Here is an 18,128-nt window from a genome sequence, read left to right on the forward strand (position 1 = left end):
TGAACTGCATTGCATTTAACTTTCCTTTGGTAGAAAATGATAATTGACAAACCCCTCTTTTTGTAACCTTCATGTTCCAAACAGCCCCTTAATGGCATTTTGGCAACCATGAGAATACTTTCCTGAAATTAATATTTTGCTTTAAAAAGGGTAGCAAACCTTGGCAAAATCAATTTTCAAGGAAAGCAAAATGCAGGGAAAAAAAAATTAATGGCTGCTAAACAAGCCCAGCCATGAAAAAAAATCATGGAATCTGGATTTGCCTAGTGTGATAGATGAGCAAAGAGGCAGCAGAGAAAGAGAGATTTGAGGGGTTGACAAGTGAGTCTAGCATGTAATGTGCTAGGAAACAAGGAAAATAAAAGCATGGTTTTAAATTTCGGTTCCGGTACCAATTTTGGCCTTGGCCGAAAACTGAATCCTGTAACAAAAAAAGTATTATTTTATTCTTTTCCAATTTTCGGCCGAAACCCTCCTGTACTCTAATTTTATCATGATTTTCTTTGGGTTATGTTTTTTTCTTATATTTTTTTGTTTTGCCCTAGGTGAGCCCAAACCCCACCCAACCTGATTTCGGGTAAGATGGGTTGGGTTAGGGTTGAGAGATTTAGAGGCGGGTTGTCTTAGGGTTGACCATCTCATCGGGTTGGCTCAGGTTAGGGTTATGGGAATGCTAACACGGGTCGTGTTAGGGTTGAGGGAATGCTAACTCAGGTTGGGCTAGGTTTAGCCTCAACCCGATCCAACCCGACCTGAGTTGCACCCCTATTTTTCTATGGAAACAAAGCCGAGTCCGTGTGATTCCGTTCCACCTGTTTCAGCCCCTTCCAGAAAAAGATGAATGAGAAGCGAATCTTTTCAAAAAAGAATGAATGAGAAGCGATTGAATAACTCAGGCTAAAATATCATGGGAGTTAGGTTCCTCTCTAAGCAAATATCATGGATAGGAAAAGGAGGATTGTCCTCACATAATCAATTCAGGTAGTCTAGCAGAAACTATTGCCTTACATGAAGCATGTGTATGGTACTTGAAACCGGTCTTCTATTTGCTCAATGTGAAACCTCAGGGTCTTATGATTTAAGCAATCTTGGTTCTCAGATGATCCTGACCATCCATCTGGTGGCTCTAGATTGACCAAGGAGCCACAGATCCTCTGATCAATGGCCTTCAAATGGATGGCAAAAATCAACTGAAAGACCAGCATTCAATAGGCAAAATGGACCCCATTTGACCTCAGCAACAGAAAATATTAGCCACAGTAACCATATCCAAAATCTTCCCAAACTAGCAGAGATTTGAAATCCCAATGGTCAATTCCAAGACAATTTTGAATTGGACAAGGAATAGGAAGATTTTCATACACAATCACCTTTTATCATTTTTATTTAAACACAATCAAATCAAAAATAATAAATGAATGTATGTATTTCTTACATCATCTTTCTGATGGGGATTGCTTGAACACCATGTGTCCCGATTCGTCCTTCTCGAATAGACGCTCGATCAATTCATCCCAGCTCTCCCTTTGTGGGCCCTTCAAAGATGAACCCATTGAGCCCTCTCCCATGCTACTGGATTTCTCGCTGCCGGTTTCATCGAAAGTCCCATACGAAGGCGAGTAAGCATGTGGGACGGACAATGTCACTGCTCGCCGGAGTGCTTCTTTGTATTCCTTGCTGTGTTCTCTTGCAAGATACTCCTGTAGTTCCACTCTTTGCTTTGCTGGAATCTCCATAATACGCTCCTTCTCCATCATCAACTAAGTTAAGAACATTTCAGTTTCATCAGAAGACGAAATTACTTGAGTTTTGAGAGCTATAAGAAGTGTGTAACACAGCTGCCTTCTGTATTTCACTAAACATGGTAATTTTGAGGGTGCCATGGAAATATGGTTAAGGATCCCTGTCATGTAATTAAAAAGTTCATTGAGCTGCCTCAACTTAATTGACTTGGGTTGAGTTGGAGTAACTCAGTTTACTCATAGCCCAAAAAAGCCTCTCTTTGAGTACTTGAAAAATCAGACTAAATCATGGAATTTTAAAACTCAAAAGATGTGATAGAGAACTTGACCAAGTTGTTTGTCATATCAGACTTGGGTCATCCTAGAATTTCAAGCTATAAAACCTCATCCAACTGGAGGAAAATAGGGTGGGCAGTGGTCAAATAGATGAAAAATGAAGGTTTTGGTATGTTGCCCTGCAATCCAAAATTGGGAATGATACTATAAGATGCACCTATATAAGATAACTCATGAGATGTGCCCGTTCACTCCGTCCACATGATTTGGAACATTCATCCAATGGATCCAAATGTGGATATGATATAGCCTAGAAACCGCACTCATGGGACGAGCAAGAGTCAAGATAGGTGACTTGCAAATGGATGGTTAACAAGTTCAAAAACAGTGCACATTCAAGTCCTGTGACTGGATTTGATCGGATGGTTAGGATTGTCCACCAAGACGGGGCTTTTAGTCAATGGAATCTCCAGTGCGGCCCACTGGATAAGCAGCCCAGATCATGTCATGTCACATGGTTGTGTCTCATTTAGGTGTCACAGCATCATTGCCCATAAAATATTGCCTTGGAAGTTTGCACCATGGTTTCTTATCAATTTCTCACCAGACTTGAGAAGCATCCATTATAGAAATGAAAGAATAACTATGAGCTCATTGGAAAAAGTCAAGACTTACATCTAGGGCCCTTTGGGCTTCTCTCTCTATCCAAATAATGGCATGGTCAGCAGTAGCATTGCAAGAAAGAACAATGTGCTCAAACCTCCCATCCACCGGCACTGCCGTTCTAACGACAGGGGGAAATCTTCCACACCTGCAACCCATAAATGAAAGCCAAGAATACATAAACATCCGAATCATAATTTTGAGATTTGGGGTTAAGCAAGATTCTCCCACTAATCATATTGAGAATAATAAATGATGCTCAAGAATAAATAAACATCTGAATCATAATTTTGAGATCTTGGATTATGCAAGATTCTCCTACTAACCATAAATGATCCTCAACTCTCAAGAATACATAAACTTTTTAATCATTATTTTCTCACGATAATGATGGGAATTTATCAATTGACTTTACTTAAGAAATAGCTTTTTGAAACTTGCTAATTCTAAGTAGCCAAACACCACCTCCCCTGGTGCAGAAGCGCATGTTCATTATTGATTACCTGAATGGTTTTCTCTCGACAATGTGATAGAGTCGACCAGGTGCGTATAACCTCCTTGGATCCTTGAGCATCATCTCATCTGGTATGCACGTATCTTTCATACATCTCAGGCATAATATGCATGGTAAGCTGTACAAAAGAAAACCCATCAACCTCTCACATATGTAAACACTCAAGATAAATTTTCAAACTATAAGGGAATACCCATTGTTTAAGGCAGCATAATTAAATTCTTTGTAACAAAGCATCATTTTCAAAAATCTCACTCTGAACAATTACCAACAAGCACATTCCAAAAAAAATCGGATTCAATATTAGAGTAATTTTTAGGCAGCAAGAGTTGAATTCGGATTAGTCATGTTAGCTGCATTTTTCTCTTGTTAATTCTTAACATCAATGAGGGTTCTTATATCAATGAGAAATTGCAAAGACACCCTAACTGTAAAATAAGTTGCAGGTCACCATTTACCAGAAAACTGACTTGAACATGTCTTCCAAGGGAGTAGCGGTCCGAGGTAAGAAATCATCCTGTGTCACAGTAATTATGATCAGCACTCAAAGCACATATAGCAACAAGGAAATCAGAATAATAAACAATTTAACATGTCATTTAGCATGACTATCCAATGTTAAAAAATGCAGACTCGCTCGGAAATTGGTCTTTAGAAAAGTCCAACTCAGACAAGTTGACGATGGACCCAGGACAGTCTTACTAATCCTAGGTTGAGACTAAGAACTTGAAGCCTGAATGGATCAGACAAGGTCGAAGAGGATCAGTAAGTTTTTGAACATTTATTGTATCAATAAGAAAAATGAACCTGTCCAGAGAAACAGAGGCATGGAAATATGAGATTTTTATCATACTTATTCTTTCTAATATTGAAAGCATATAGACTCGCTATGCTGAACAACTTCACTTATTTGCATGAGCCCTTCGAAATTCAGATAATGTCGATCTAGCTGCAATTGAACAGCGATCTAAGGGAGTGTTAAGTGTTAACAGCACAGTCCACGTCAGTATAGGTCATCCCCAATCCTCTCACAAGAATGGTGTTACATGCAGCATTTAAGTGAACTTTGATAGCCATTGCATATATGAAAAGGTGGACATAGTAGAAAAGAAGGTGAAGATCACTGCCTCCAACCTTGAAAAGAGATCTTTAAATCCAAAAGGAGCTGAGAAACAAAATTCCCTAAAAAGATGAAATTTCATTGATAATAATCAAAGTAGTTCACATGACTTGCATAAGCAGAAAAGACTCCTAATCCAACCAACTCCAAACTTAATCCAATTTTCACACTAATTAAAAATAGTTAACTTTCCAAAAATAGTAACACACAACTTTCTAAAAATAGTAAAATTCAACCCCATCTAAAACTTAAATCAACAATTAAAGTAAATCCAACCTATTGGGATACCCAACACGCAAAATGAAAACTTGCTAAAATTAGTAAGTGTTGACTTCAGACTCAAATTTGAACCTCAAAACGATCTCCTTTTGTGAGGCTTCTGAACTGCCAATGTTGGCACTCCTGCGGGGCTCGCCGTCCACTTTCCAAGAGTATATTATAAGACCCATTCTGGCAACCATAGCCCAAGTTATGCCTTTTGGAAGCTAAACTGGGCGACAACACATCACGCGTGCTTTCGACTCTGGTCCAATAAGAGTGCTACGGAGAATGAATTCCTCCTTAGCATTTATAGATGCAGATGAAAGCTTGATGATATCCGTATAATACACACAGGCATAATCATATGCCCTTTCAGAGAAAGCTATATTCAGCTCAGAGAAGCATTTGGAATTTTGAATAGACCAAGATCATTTTTAAATTTGCTGCAATGAACTTTACACGATAAGGGAACCAAATTCATCTCCCATCACAATGATGCCACTGATACACAACAAAAGTTACAAAACAACAAAATAATCATGTCTCAAGGAGCTAGGAAATGTTAGAAACCAGAAAATTTTCCCAATTCCAAAATCAATTTAACAACAAACGATGTTTACCGGTTGATATCTGCCGCTGTTAATTACTTTCTAAGCTTGAATTTCGTCTGACTACTCCCCTATAAATGATTAAGATGGCTCAGAACTCAAGTATCTATGAACAAACAAAGCATGTCATAATCAATACCCATTTCATGAGTATGGACTATGGAATCATTTGATGGTACTGTTTGTCTTACAGATGTATACCTAGACTCACTTTTCTTAAACTTTTTATCAGGCCAAAAATTGGTGTTTCACATCATTCTTGAGAGTGTTAAACAGATAGAGCTATGGGTGTTAGCGTTTGACATGTTTTGGTGAGTTGCAATCACCGAGTTAAAACAATCGGGACTACGCTGGCATGTCCTTGCTACAAAAGCATAGGGAAAGTAAAGGAAACTCTAATTACAAATTAACCACAAAAAAATGTTATTTAATTTAGTAGATAATATAATTTTTATAACACAATAGCATTCATAGATAAGAATGTCATAACAATTTTTTTTATATAAAGTACATGCACATAATAAACCGATAATATGCGTACAACATAAAGTATGTGACTTGTGAAGTAAAAGATATGTATATGAAATATATACAACTGTTATCTGTTAAATATTATTTGCAAGATAGAAAAATACACACATGTAATACATTCATATGATAATTGACGGGTTAGGTTTTTCAAAGAAAGCTCGATTCTAAGATTCACTTTGTAAATTATTGATTCAGGTGAGTTGCTTTTATCCCTACAGAGTCAATAAAAAACTTGGAAAACTCCACATGGCCCAAGAGAGACTTGTTCACCTCAACCAGGCTGCTTGGTGAGTCCATGGCTAAGTCTGAATTTTTAAACATATGAAAATAATAAAAGCACTAAAACCATGTTACAATGATGCACTGATAATTTAACCTCAAGTTTTTTATCGTGTGAATGGTGCCTAAGTAATATTGATTCTTGGTAGACTGCTTATTGATGGGCGCACATGACAGGATTTCAATGACTCTTTTCTGTAATGATATATTCTCCCATAATGGCATTTTGATTGAATCGTATAATTATGTTAGCCCACAGAACACATCGCATGACTATGGAGTTCACCTTTCATTATAAACACCCGAGCTAATATCAACTAATAAATTTTTTAAACAAAATGTAACAATAGAAACAAAGGTTTTAAATGTTGATTTCGGCATGTATTTTGGTCGCCACAGAAATGGAAACATACCGGTTTCGGTAGAAATCGTCTAAATAACAGAAATTTATGGAAATGCATACAAATGATGAAAATTTAAGATGAAACTTTAGAAAATGGTACAATAAGCACAAATGTATGCTTAGAAACCATCACATAAGCAAGATGACTATCAATAAGGTTTAACATGTGTTATCACACATGTCTGGAACAATAAGATCCATTTTAAACTGAAAATACATACAGCCGCATATACATATGCTTCAAATAAACACAAAATGTAGGGCAAAAGTCACTGAATTCATTAATTTCATGAAGAATGTACAATATAACGGAGTACAATATAATCATGGAAATTTAAAGGAAAAATAAATAAAATAGTTAATTTTTAAAATGAAAAAAATCTGACTTCTTTAATCAGTAGACTGAGCAAGAATAACTCACAGATAAAAAAAAAATTGAAGCGAACATGCACATGTAATATATTTTTTTAGAAATATAGTTTTTTTCTACTTTACAGGAGATTCTATTGCACATGATCATTGCAAGGGAATGCTGGAACCAAGCAAGTATATGTATTATATAAGCCACCATGATCCTCCTAGCTAATTGTGGTGAAAGAATATGTTATCCAACTGCTCAAGTTTGATGGAGCATAGAGATTATCAGTTTATTATAGAAGCACTTTGGGGTGAAGGGTGCTTCTCCTTAATATCAATTAATAACAATGATACTGCTATTATTGTAGGGGAAGGCGGGGGCAGATAATGGTGATTCATACAGTATATGAAATGAACAAGTAGTTTAGTAACTAATAACATTCTAACAAAGACGTGCACTTATATTAGCAACAGAAAGCTTTATACCCTTTGGTTTAGAGATCTCAGGCAGACGGTCTCTACAAGTTGACTAATTCAATAAACTCTAGTTACGCCAAAGAATTTTACATTGAGATGAGCTACAAAACCACTTTCAATAATTTCAGATTAAACATGATCACTTGTATAAAATTAAATAAATACTTAGATTAAGATAAGTTTCCGATGTAAATTAATTCAACAGTAATTCTTAGTTAAAAAGAAAAATAGAAATTGCACAAGTCTACATTCATATCTAGTAAGATCTCTTAGCTAAATAGGCACTGTTTACCCATAAGTGACCTAGAGAGAGTAGGATTGGATCAAATTAACACTTCAATACATTTCATAAATACTTGGGGGCGTGTTTAGCAACATTGAAAATTTATTCCATGGAATATTCGAGGGCTCAGGTGTGAGAGATGAGTGGAGGAGGGAGAGGTGGCTTGAGAGCGGTGGTGGAGAAAGCATTGAGAGATCATAAGAAATCCCTAAAAACAGTGAGCAAAAAGTCCCTACTTAAAATAGATTTTCCCCTTGTTTTCAGAGATTTTCCCCTTGTTTTCAGGGCTTTTCGCCCTCCCCTCATTCCCACCCTCTCAAGTCTCTCCCTTTCCTGCCCATCTCTCATGACTGAGCCCAAGAATATTCCGTGGGATATTTTTCGTGGTTGCCAAACATGCCCTTAGGCTAAGATAAATGTGGGGTGTATACTAAAGTTCAAAAGTATACACTTGGGATTTCAGGTAGAATACAAGCAGTTTGAAGTTTATAGACACATATAGGAAGATCATTTCAGAGAGCATAATTTAATGCTATCATTAAGTAATCTATAAAGAGTAGGATTTGTTCAAATTAGTTCAAAATTCAGTAACAACCACAATAATAGTACATTGTACTAGTAACATGAACAGGATAACAAGTGCCAGTAACATTAATGGGATAACAGCAAAGAAAACCAAAGCATCGAAACTTTCTTAGTTTCATTGCCAAACAAATGCAAACACAATTTAACTTCCAATGGAACATGAAAATGAGATCAAGGTCCAATCATAATTTTTAGGATTGTTGAAGTATAAATGATTAAATAATGCCAACTCTAACAACTTAAGCTTTTGGAATAATTGGTTTTTTCCCATGGTATCAGAGCTATTGCCTCACGGAAGGTCCTGGGTTTAAAACCCAACAGCTCAATGACATTAAAAATCCACATGTACGGCCAACCCAAAAGAGGTGCCACGTGTAAGGCCAGCCCAAAAAAGAGGGGCCACATGTGAGGGAGAGTGTTGAAGTATAAGTAATTCAATAGTGCCAGCTCTAACAACTTACGCTTTTCGAGTAATTTGTTTTTTCACAACAACTAACCTGGTTTTATTGCAAGCTTCCTCCTAATCCATCCAGACACCTAGAGTAACAAAAAAAACCTACAATGAAAGAAACTACAAACCACATGAACTTGCCTGGAGCACAACGGAATTGATCCCATCAGCATATCTCACAGCCAAATTCAGTGACATACACCTTGCAGGTGCAATAGCAAAACACCTTATCCTCTTCCTATTTATATTCCCCAACCGGTCGCGGTTTTGCAAAACCACCATTGCCAACAGTGCTGCCACCCCAGCCCCTAGTGAATGCCCAGTAAGTGTCAGAGTAAAATTCAGATGATTCTCCACCAATTCCCTTAAAACCTCACACTCTGCATCCAAAACACAACCCGCAGCCTTCAAGAGCCCGTTATGAACATATCCACCATCGAATTTCCTCTGCCCAAGCTTGTTATCCAATAAAACCGCATAATCGCCTTCCTTCACCATATTAAAGCCTCTTATGGCAAGGACTATATCAGCATTTTTGTGATCAAGGTAGATTATGTAAGGAGGGGCTCGGCCTTGGGTGTCTTCGTAGGTTTTTCGATGAATTACCCAATCGGGATTGATGCCATATCCACCAGGGGGAGCCCATAGGGGGTTGCGGAGGTCGTCTTCATAGACAGAGAGGATTAGGCGGCAGAGTCGGGGGACGGGTTCGAATTCTTCGGCCGATGCAAGGCCCCAGTTCTCACTTTCATGGCCTGCCGTGTGGAGACATCGCTTCCATGCCCAGCGTGTACATGCCAGGCAGTAGAAGCATTCAAGGAGAGGGATGCCACAAGCGAGGGACATGGGGGGATACTAATCAAGCATGGTGGTGGAAATTGGAGGTGGGCTTTGGTGGTGGATGTCCTCCATATAAAAATATGGGGGTATGGTGGTGGAAATTGAAGGTGAGTTTTGGGTGTGGGTGTGGGGCTTTTGAGCTTTGGGTGATAGAGCTGAAATTATGCATCCACAAGCAGAACAAAATATTCCTGCACATGTAAAATAAGATAGACATGATCAGAGCTATAGAGAAATTCAAGAAGTTAAATCCACCATCTTTTAAGGGTCTGCCTAGAGCCCTAGAGGCAGAAAGGTGGATTATGCAAGTAGAGAAGATCTTTGAAGCCAAACCAGTACGGGTCTGGCTCTTTGGCTTAAAGTCATGGGTATGCTCCCCATTGACGCGAGTTCAAATCCCCCCGGGCTTACCCGATGAGCGTGGTTTACGGGTGATTGCGCGCATCGCGCGCATCCGTAGGGAATAGTCCCTTCCTAAAAATTGGGGTGGGGTACCCTATGTTGTCAAAAGAAAAAAAAGAAGATCTTTGAAGCCATGGGTTGTACAGATGAGCAGAAGGTAATGTTTGCTGCATTTATGCTAGAAGGAGACGCATAACATTGAGTTTGGAATGGTAGAATTTTGGAGTTTCAGGAAAGGTTTCTTCTGTAGAAAATGTGGGGGTATGGTGGTGGAAATTGGAGGTGGATTTTTGGTGTGTGTGTGTGTCAAAATGCGGCCAAAGCAAATCCTAGTCGACTCGGTACGACACGTCCGAGTAATGGGCTGATACAAAGGAGTTTTGATTGACTTTGTAGGGTAAAATGTGGATTCAGAGAGAACGCGGCCAAGAGGAGTTGACTTGGAGGAGTCAACCATGAGTTTTGAAACTATAGTGTGCGTGCACCCGCATGTGTGAGAGTGTGGTAGTGGGGGAGTCAACAATGAGTTTTGAAACTATAGTGTGTGCGCGGGCGCGTGTGTGAGAGTGTGGTGGTGTTTGTTGGGGAAGAGGGACGGGGGGTGGGAGCTGGTGGAATGGTAAAATTTTGGAGCTTCAGAAAAAGGGTTCCTCTATAGAAAATGTGGGTGCATGGTGGTGAAAATTGGAGGTGGGTTTTTGGTGAGGGGAATGGTAGAATTTTAAGTTTCAGAAAAGGGTTCTTCTATAGAAAAATGTGGGGATATGGTTTTGGGATAAAAAGGAGAGATGGGTATTGCAATATATGAGATGGGTATTGAAGTTATGAAGAAGAATTCAACTAGGGATCAGAACATAAGGGTATTTCAAGAATGAAGTAAAGGGATTCTAAAATGGAAGAAGAGTGTGAGTTTTGAAGTTGGAACTGAAAAAGAAAAAAAGGGTTATACTGAAAAACAAAAATTGGGTTTTGTATGTGAGAGATCTTACTGAGTAAAAATCAATGGAAATTTGCAGTTTGCCCAACTGATGCTTTGGCAACACGCTCAGAAATCCAAACCAGCAAGTAGGGTTTTGTGGGTTTGAACAAAACTGAGGAAAATTGTGAATCCCTTTCTATGGAGAGTGTTGGGTTTCTTATCAAATTGAGAATTTATAAAACTGCGAGTTAGTTGGATTTGTTTATAGAAATTTGAATAGTATGTGTGATTGTGAAAAGTATTTTCTTTTTTTTCTTTTATTTTTGGCTTTTTCAACCTCTTACTCTCAACTAAAAGAAAGAAACAAAGACAAACCTACAAGTCAAAAATTCAACAGAGGGTAAATAGACAAATCCATCCTGCAAAATCGACTACATTCCTAGATTCTAGACGCTTTCAAACATTATTACCACAGAGGGAAAAAATCCTATTTCTGTAATTTCCATGCCATTAAAGGGTAATTCTGTCATTTCAAGTTATTGATTTGATATTCGCACTACCCTGTTTTGATAATTGCACTAACTTGTCTTGTCTTCTCATAACCAGCTGTCAAAGGTTTACTTACAAGGGATTTGCCGGGCAATTCACAAAAAGCCCTAGGTAGCCGATTAATTAAAAAAAGGACAAGGTAAGTTAGTGCAATTATCAAAAGTTGGTAGTGCCAATATCAGGAGCGTATTAACAATTCTCAGTTAGTAACGGTGTTTCTTTTCTTTTCTTTCTGTTATGAACTTATGAGCGAGGTAAAGACTGACGTAAAGTAGACCCAGCAAACGGATAGGGCGCCCACGAGCGTAGGCACCCAGCGGGTACGGGTAAAAAAAATACCCGCAGTTCTTCGGGTAGGCTTTTTACTAACCCAGACCCAAGATAACCCAACAAATATATTTTTAATTTAAAAAAGAAAAACTTTTGCGGCAACGGCGTTTCATTTTCTATGGATTATAATCCCATAGAAAATGCAGGCAAGTGCAGCGATTAATTCAGTAATTTCAGGCAGTGCTACGAACTACAGGCAAGGGCAGCGATTATAAAGAAACCAGTTTTGCTAAAAATTCCATAAACACATTCTAGTATCACGTGCCAACTGACCTGGCAACAGTCCCTCCCCCTCCGGAGTGACTGAAGGATTCAAAATTCTTTGTCCAACCTTATTACCCAACCGTTTTTTGAGAGAAATAGAAGCATCTTAAAAGAAAATGACCAATAGCACGGCTAGAGTAAGAAATACACAGAACAATAGAGATGAGAGCTTGAAATTCAGCATGTAGCAAAACTGAATTGAGGGTGTCCAACAATACAAAGGCCATGATTGAAGCTATCAGGGTGGCCAAAATTTTCATCAGTTATCACATGAACATTGAACCCCTCCCCCCCCAAAAAAAAGAAAAAAAAAAAAAAAAAAACCTAACCCTAGTTTCGGTTTCGGTACCAGTTTCGGACCCTTAAATTTCAAGATTTCGGTTGAAATCTGGTACAAAAGTCGAAATCAATATTTTATTCAATATTAAATTTCGGTCGAAATTTCAGTGAAATATTAAATTAATTTTTAAAAAATAGATTTTTTTGGGTCAAATTTCGGAAAAACCTAAATTTCGACCGAAATAAATGACCATTTCGATTTTTAGTGGTTTCGGTGTCGGTCTCCACCGAAATCCGAAATTTCTGATTTCGGTCGAAATTTAAAACCATGCCCACGGGTACCAGGGCGTGACCCAGACCCACTCAAGATTAAATTTGCATTTAATCTTGAGTCCAATAATTAGTTCTGAACTCGCATTAGGTTGCACATTATAGAAACCTCTACAGATCGGAGGGATGTGATTACAAGAGAATCAAGTAGTGCTTATATTGAGCACTTAGATGATAAACATAGAAAGAAGATCATAGTAAACATGGAAAGAGATATTGGTAGAATATTCTAATCTAACATAATTACTAATTTAATCTAGCTTCCTAATCTAGCAAGATTACCCCTTTAACAGGTTAGGATAATCATACGGAAATGATTTTCAGAGTACAACCAATTCATATTGTAGCCCAACAATGAACGGTTTGGATCGTCCAATGAAATGGGTCCCACCATACTTTTTGAAAAAATACTTGACTTCACCATATACAAGGGTCTATATTATTCTAAGGCCATGTGGTGGGACAGTGGCCTAGTTTTCCTTTGGAAAATATTAGTTGGCAAAAGGAGAAGGGGCCCACTTGTTAATATATAAGCCAGTTATTTGGTGGGCCCCATCAGAGATTGGTTCTTGTCCCAAAAATCTCCCTTATCAGACGATCCTAACCCCTCAATCTGTGAATTCTTCCTTCCCCAACAAATGAACGGTGTGGATCATCAAACAGGCCCGCTCGTATTTCCTCCACGTTAAAGACAAAGCAAAAAAGACGAAAATACCCTTCTTCTTTTTTTAATATTCCGCATATTGTTTTCATATAAATTGAGTGGAAGCCCAAAACCCTAGCATTATTCTTCAGCCTCTGTTTGGTCTCCTCTTTGCAAGGTAAAAAACCAAAACCCTAACTTTATTCTCATTGATTTTCCATTCCCGTTGTATTTTTTGTTCATTTTCTAATAGAGGTGCTTCTAATCTTGTCGGAATGTATTGATTTTACCCTACCGGCGTGAAATCTGGTTCTGTTTTCGTATTTTTGTGTGATTTTTCTTACTCGTTTGAGATTTAATATGGAATTTCCCCCCTCTTAGATCGTTATCTATCGTTCAATATGTTGAAATAATAGATTCATTGCTCGATCTGTTGTAATTAGACTTTTTATCTGTGTTTTTTATTTGCAAAGCTCTTAGAGATGTAATGACTTTGATTTGGGCATAATTTTTTGATTTGTTATTGCTTTTCTTTCCTAATTTCATGAGATTTACGAACTTCTCTGGTTTGTGTTAGAGTACTTATGTTTTTAGATCTTTTTTCTATTAAGATGTTAAGATGTTATATGGATTTTTTATATATAAGCTATTGTTCTATTTGTGAGGTTCTCGGAGATGTAATGTAATCCAAACTGCGTTTAGGTGCTGAAAAATCCAGTGGCTTTGATAGCACTTGATCCATGATTCAATGAAGCAGATCCTTCTTACGCATCAATGGCTTATAGGAATCAAACAATATTGGGTTTTTGTAGCATACTTTTAAAACTCCCAGCATCATCGTGGACTCCCCTGAGTAGACTCCTTTTTACGTTGGACGTGTTCTTGTCTGAGACCGTGTTGCCCTATGAAATCAATCAAAGCTCCCTTTGATTCTCCTAAGTTATGCTGCGTCAACAGATTACTCAGCTGTGTCAACTAAGTACTTGACCGTGTCACACTGAGTCGACTAGGATTTGCTTTAACCTCTTTTTAACTCACATTTGCATTTTCAAACACTTTTGTTGAATCGACACAGCCTACAATCTTAGTTTTGGAGGTAACTTTCGGTTGGAGATCCCAAAGCAGCACAAGGCTTTCAATTTATAAAAACCCCATGGTTTCAAGAATAACAAAACCGATCCTACATCTGAACTTTGAATAGAAAAATAGATCCTACATTTCCTAATCATATTCTAAATAAAACTCTTCCTATCTCCTAATTTTCAGGTAACCGAATTTCATTACGTCTTTGCTTTTTGATTCTTGCAAGCTCACACATTAAGTCTTCCTTCGAACAAAATCTTTGTAAACCGATTGCAAATTCACACATGAAGTCTTGCAAACTGAATTGCAAACTAACACATGAATCTTGCAAACTGAATTGCAAATTCACAAATGAAGTATTCCTTAGGATCCTTCTTTTAATTGAACACAATCCCCATTATTGAAGTCAAAGAACCAAAAGCAACTTGGTTGTTTTTCCTCTCTCCGGTGCTTTTCAACTTCATGTGAAGTTACCATTTAGGAATCTCACCTGAATACGATTTTGCTTGGCATCGAACCACCTCCTACAGCCCACACGTGTGGGGACTGCTATACCTTAGTCCAGGTAACATGCTGAGTCTCCCAGCTTGCCAACTTCTTAGTCACCGTTCAGTGTGTCAAAAACCCACGACGTCAGCCGTGGCCAAAAAAGGCACCTGTCCTTACGTTTTTTTTATCTGCGTGTGGCACCTCCAATCAAGGCCTGCTCTTAGCCACGATCCACCTGGATCATAATGGCTTTGTTTTTCTTATAATCTATTGAGTTCTTCATGATTCTGATATTTCCTGAGGCTTAAATGTTAGTATTCTTATTATCTAGTTTTCTGTTTTTCGTTTGGAATGAGAGATTGTGATATCTATATTTAGATGTTTACGAACTTCAGATGAGATCTCTTTCACAATAAGATGCACCGGCCTTTAAAAAATTGATAAAATTGAGTGTGCACCGCTTAAGATGGTTTGGGCATATCCAACATAGGCCTTTGGATGCTCCAGTGAGAAGAAGTGACTCGTGCCAAGTTGATGGAGTAAAAAGAGGTAGGGGCAGACCGAATACAACTTGGGTAGAAACAGTGAGGAAAGACTTGAGGGCTAGGAACATGACCTTGGATAGGATAGAATGGAAGAAAATGATCCATGTAGACGAACCCAACTAGTGTCAGGATTAGACTTAGTGAATTTGAGCCTGGTAGATCCTTTCACCTTCTTCATGAAAATTTTCTAAAGGATTCATTAGCCGATCCCAACTAGTTTGGGACAAAGGCTTTGTTGAGTTGAGTTGAGTGTGCACTGCCTGTTCCGAGCATACACATCGACCAGTGTAGGTTAAAGAATGGCCTTAGCTTTATCTATCAAATTGATATATGTATCTTCCTTTCCTTGGGAGTTTTATTTCAATTGAGCATGGACAAATTCCATGGTTTTTCTTTTCCAGTTTTTTGGGTTAGTTGAAAATAGAATATTTAGATGACTTCTATTTGTTAAGCTGTGAGACTTTTAGGAGTTAGTTCTATCAGACGAAATTTAGGGTTGGTAAGTGCTTGTTATATAAGTTATCTTTTGCTATATTCTTATTAGTTTTCTGATGCGTTTGAGAGAGACATATTTCTGTGACATATTCAGAGCAATGCTTTTGACACTTCTGTTAGTATTAATTTTGACAGTTCTGTTAGTATTCATGCACACATCAACTTATTTGATTTGAATTGACTGGAGCAGGCAATGGCTCCATCACAGCCAAAATCTGGCCTCTTTGTGGGGTTAAACAAAGGCCACATTGTAACAAAGAAAGAATTGGCTCCTCGCCCCTCTGACAAGAAAGGGGTAAGTTCATGTAGCATGGATATTCCCTTATATTTCTGTTTCGTATGTTGTTATTATGTCTTTACTATGTATTTTAAGAGTGTGATGGCTATGGCAGAGGATTGTTATCGCAGTAACTATGATATCTATCTGTGAATGTGTGCATGCATGCGTGTGTGTATATATTCAGACGGGTTAAATTAAACAATCAGCTTTAGAGTCTTATAGAATATTGCATTACTATGTAAAATATTTATTAGCAACTTCTGTGTAGGTAATTTGATTGTGAACATACTTTTTTATAGGTAAATTGATTGTGAACATATTTAATTTGTTGTGTTGCTATAAATTAAGCTTTAAACTCGGGCACTAGTGAATATATCAACATTACTTGATCTTAACCTCAGTTTCTTACTCCCATACTTAATTTGTATTGTTAATATATTAATAAAGATTTTCTTTGTTCATTCAGAAAACCAGTAAGAGGACTCATTTTGTTAGAAACCTGATCAGAGAAGTTGCTGGTTTCGCTCCATATGAGAAGAGGATTACTGAGCTTCTCAAAGTCGGAAAAGACAAGCGAGCATTGAAAGTGGCAAAACGAAAGCTGGGAACCCACAAGAGGGCCAAAAAGAAGCGTGAGGAGATGTCAAATGTCCTCAGAAAGATGAGGTAATTCAACTTTTTTTTTTCTTTCTAACAGTGATAACGCAAATTTATCTGGGACAAAGGCTTTGTTGAGTTGAGTTGATAACTCAAATGCACGCAGAACAGTTCACTTTTTTCATGGCTTATGTATGCATGGTGTATGATGTACGTAGGCGTAAAACATTTTTTGTGCCCATATTTTGCAAATTTTATGCCCATTTTCCACTTAAAAATGGGCATAAAATTTGTTTTAATGAGTGCTAATATCATGGGAGATGATCACTTAGTCTAAAATTAATGGAGATCTGCTCATGTGATAACATCTCATTCACTGTTTATTAGAAATTAAATTAAGTATGAGCTTTCATTTGTTGGTCATGGAGTTTTTGACTGGGTGCTCTTTTTTCTTTTTCTTTTTTCAGGTCTGCTGGTGTTGGAGAGAAGAAAAAGTTAGTGCTATAGTTAATTCTCTCAGAACTCTTACCTTGCTATGCCCTCTAGGATGTTGAGATTTTTCATTTTTAACTGTGTGTGTTAGAATTATTCCCCCCCCCAACCTCTTATTATCTTTCATCGTTTCATATAACAAAAATTGATGATATTATCCGTCATCATTTTGCTCTTACCTTGATTCATCTTGTTCTACCCAGATTGTTGGAAAAGATATAGGAAGCCAATTAAATAGAAAAAGACTAGATGACTTTTTGAAATTATTAAAATAAAACTTGGTAATGCCAACATCAGTAGCCTATTTTAAATCTAGTATATAATGGGGATGAACTGTTGCATGTGAGAGCAGCCACACAGGCTCAGATTGTCTTATTCATTTAATTCATGGGGGCTACTCACATGCAACAGTCTATCCTCGAATTGCTTTCTGCAAGGCTGCTTAGCAAATCCCTTTATAACGGTAATATTACCCTCCTCACTCATGCCTTAGTTTTCATCCTCTCCAACCCCCTGGATAAACCTATATTCCATGGCAGCCAAACATGGGCTACGGGCGTGTTCGGGAAGGCTTCTCATTCTCGCTAAATGAAGCGGGGTAGAAGCGGATTGATGAGATTTGTGGAGTGACTCTGAATCGCCGCAAAATCTCACTTAAAAATGAGAATTTTAGAAACGGATCACTACCGGCCATGGCTTCTGAATAAGATTATAATGATTTTTATGGCTTTACTCATTTTCACATGCCTACAAAATCGGGAAAAACCCGATTTTTAGATGGTTGCCAAACACGCCCTAAACAGCATCATTGCAATAAGTGTCACTTAAAGATGACCTTAGCCACTCTTCATTTTGGATTTTGAAAATTGATTTTGTCCAAAACTGATTATTTGGACTGAAACTAAGCCCTATTTTGAGTCCAATAAGCACTAATGGATCCAAAACAACTCTCAAAATCCCAGAGGAATAGGGCCTTAATGGGGCGGAGAGTTGCCATGTCATCCATCTTGTGTTGTGCTCCATTGTTTGGTACTAGTACTG

The 18,128-nt window shown here is 37.8% G+C and overlaps 2 protein-coding genes across 2 annotated transcripts; one reads left to right on the forward strand and one right to left on the reverse strand.

Moving 5' to 3' along the window:
- Window positions 1-1,250: 1,250 nt before the first annotated feature.
- Window positions 1,251-11,050, reverse strand: LOC143882252 (uncharacterized). Its single transcript, XM_077385753.1, has 6 exons — window positions 10,782-11,050; window positions 8,692-9,581; window positions 3,654-3,712; window positions 3,185-3,313; window positions 2,694-2,829; window positions 1,251-1,760 (listed from the first exon to the last, which is right to left on the reverse strand). The coding sequence occupies exons 2-6, from the start codon at window positions 9,394-9,396 to the stop codon at window positions 1,437-1,439; spliced, it is 1,353 nt and encodes a 450-aa protein (XP_077241868.1). The 5' UTR covers window positions 9,397-9,581; window positions 10,782-11,050; the 3' UTR covers window positions 1,251-1,436.
- Window positions 11,051-13,166: 2,116 nt separating this feature from the next.
- LOC143881132 (large ribosomal subunit protein eL36x-like) lies at window positions 13,167-17,265 on the forward strand. The gene is made up of 4 exons (XM_077384128.1): window positions 13,167-13,284; window positions 15,909-16,013; window positions 16,465-16,664; window positions 17,063-17,265. Exons 2-4 carry the CDS (start codon window positions 15,912-15,914, stop codon window positions 17,100-17,102), a joined length of 342 nt encoding a protein of 113 aa, XP_077240243.1. The 5' UTR covers window positions 13,167-13,284; window positions 15,909-15,911; the 3' UTR covers window positions 17,103-17,265.
- Window positions 17,266-18,128: the final 863 nt, after the last annotated feature.

This window comes from Tasmannia lanceolata, unplaced genomic scaffold (assembly GCF_043159265.1).
Source record: "Tasmannia lanceolata isolate RefF3 unplaced genomic scaffold, GAP_Taslan_0.1 ptg000007l, whole genome shotgun sequence".
Taxonomy (NCBI): Eukaryota; Viridiplantae; Streptophyta; class Magnoliopsida; order Canellales; family Winteraceae; genus Tasmannia; species Tasmannia lanceolata.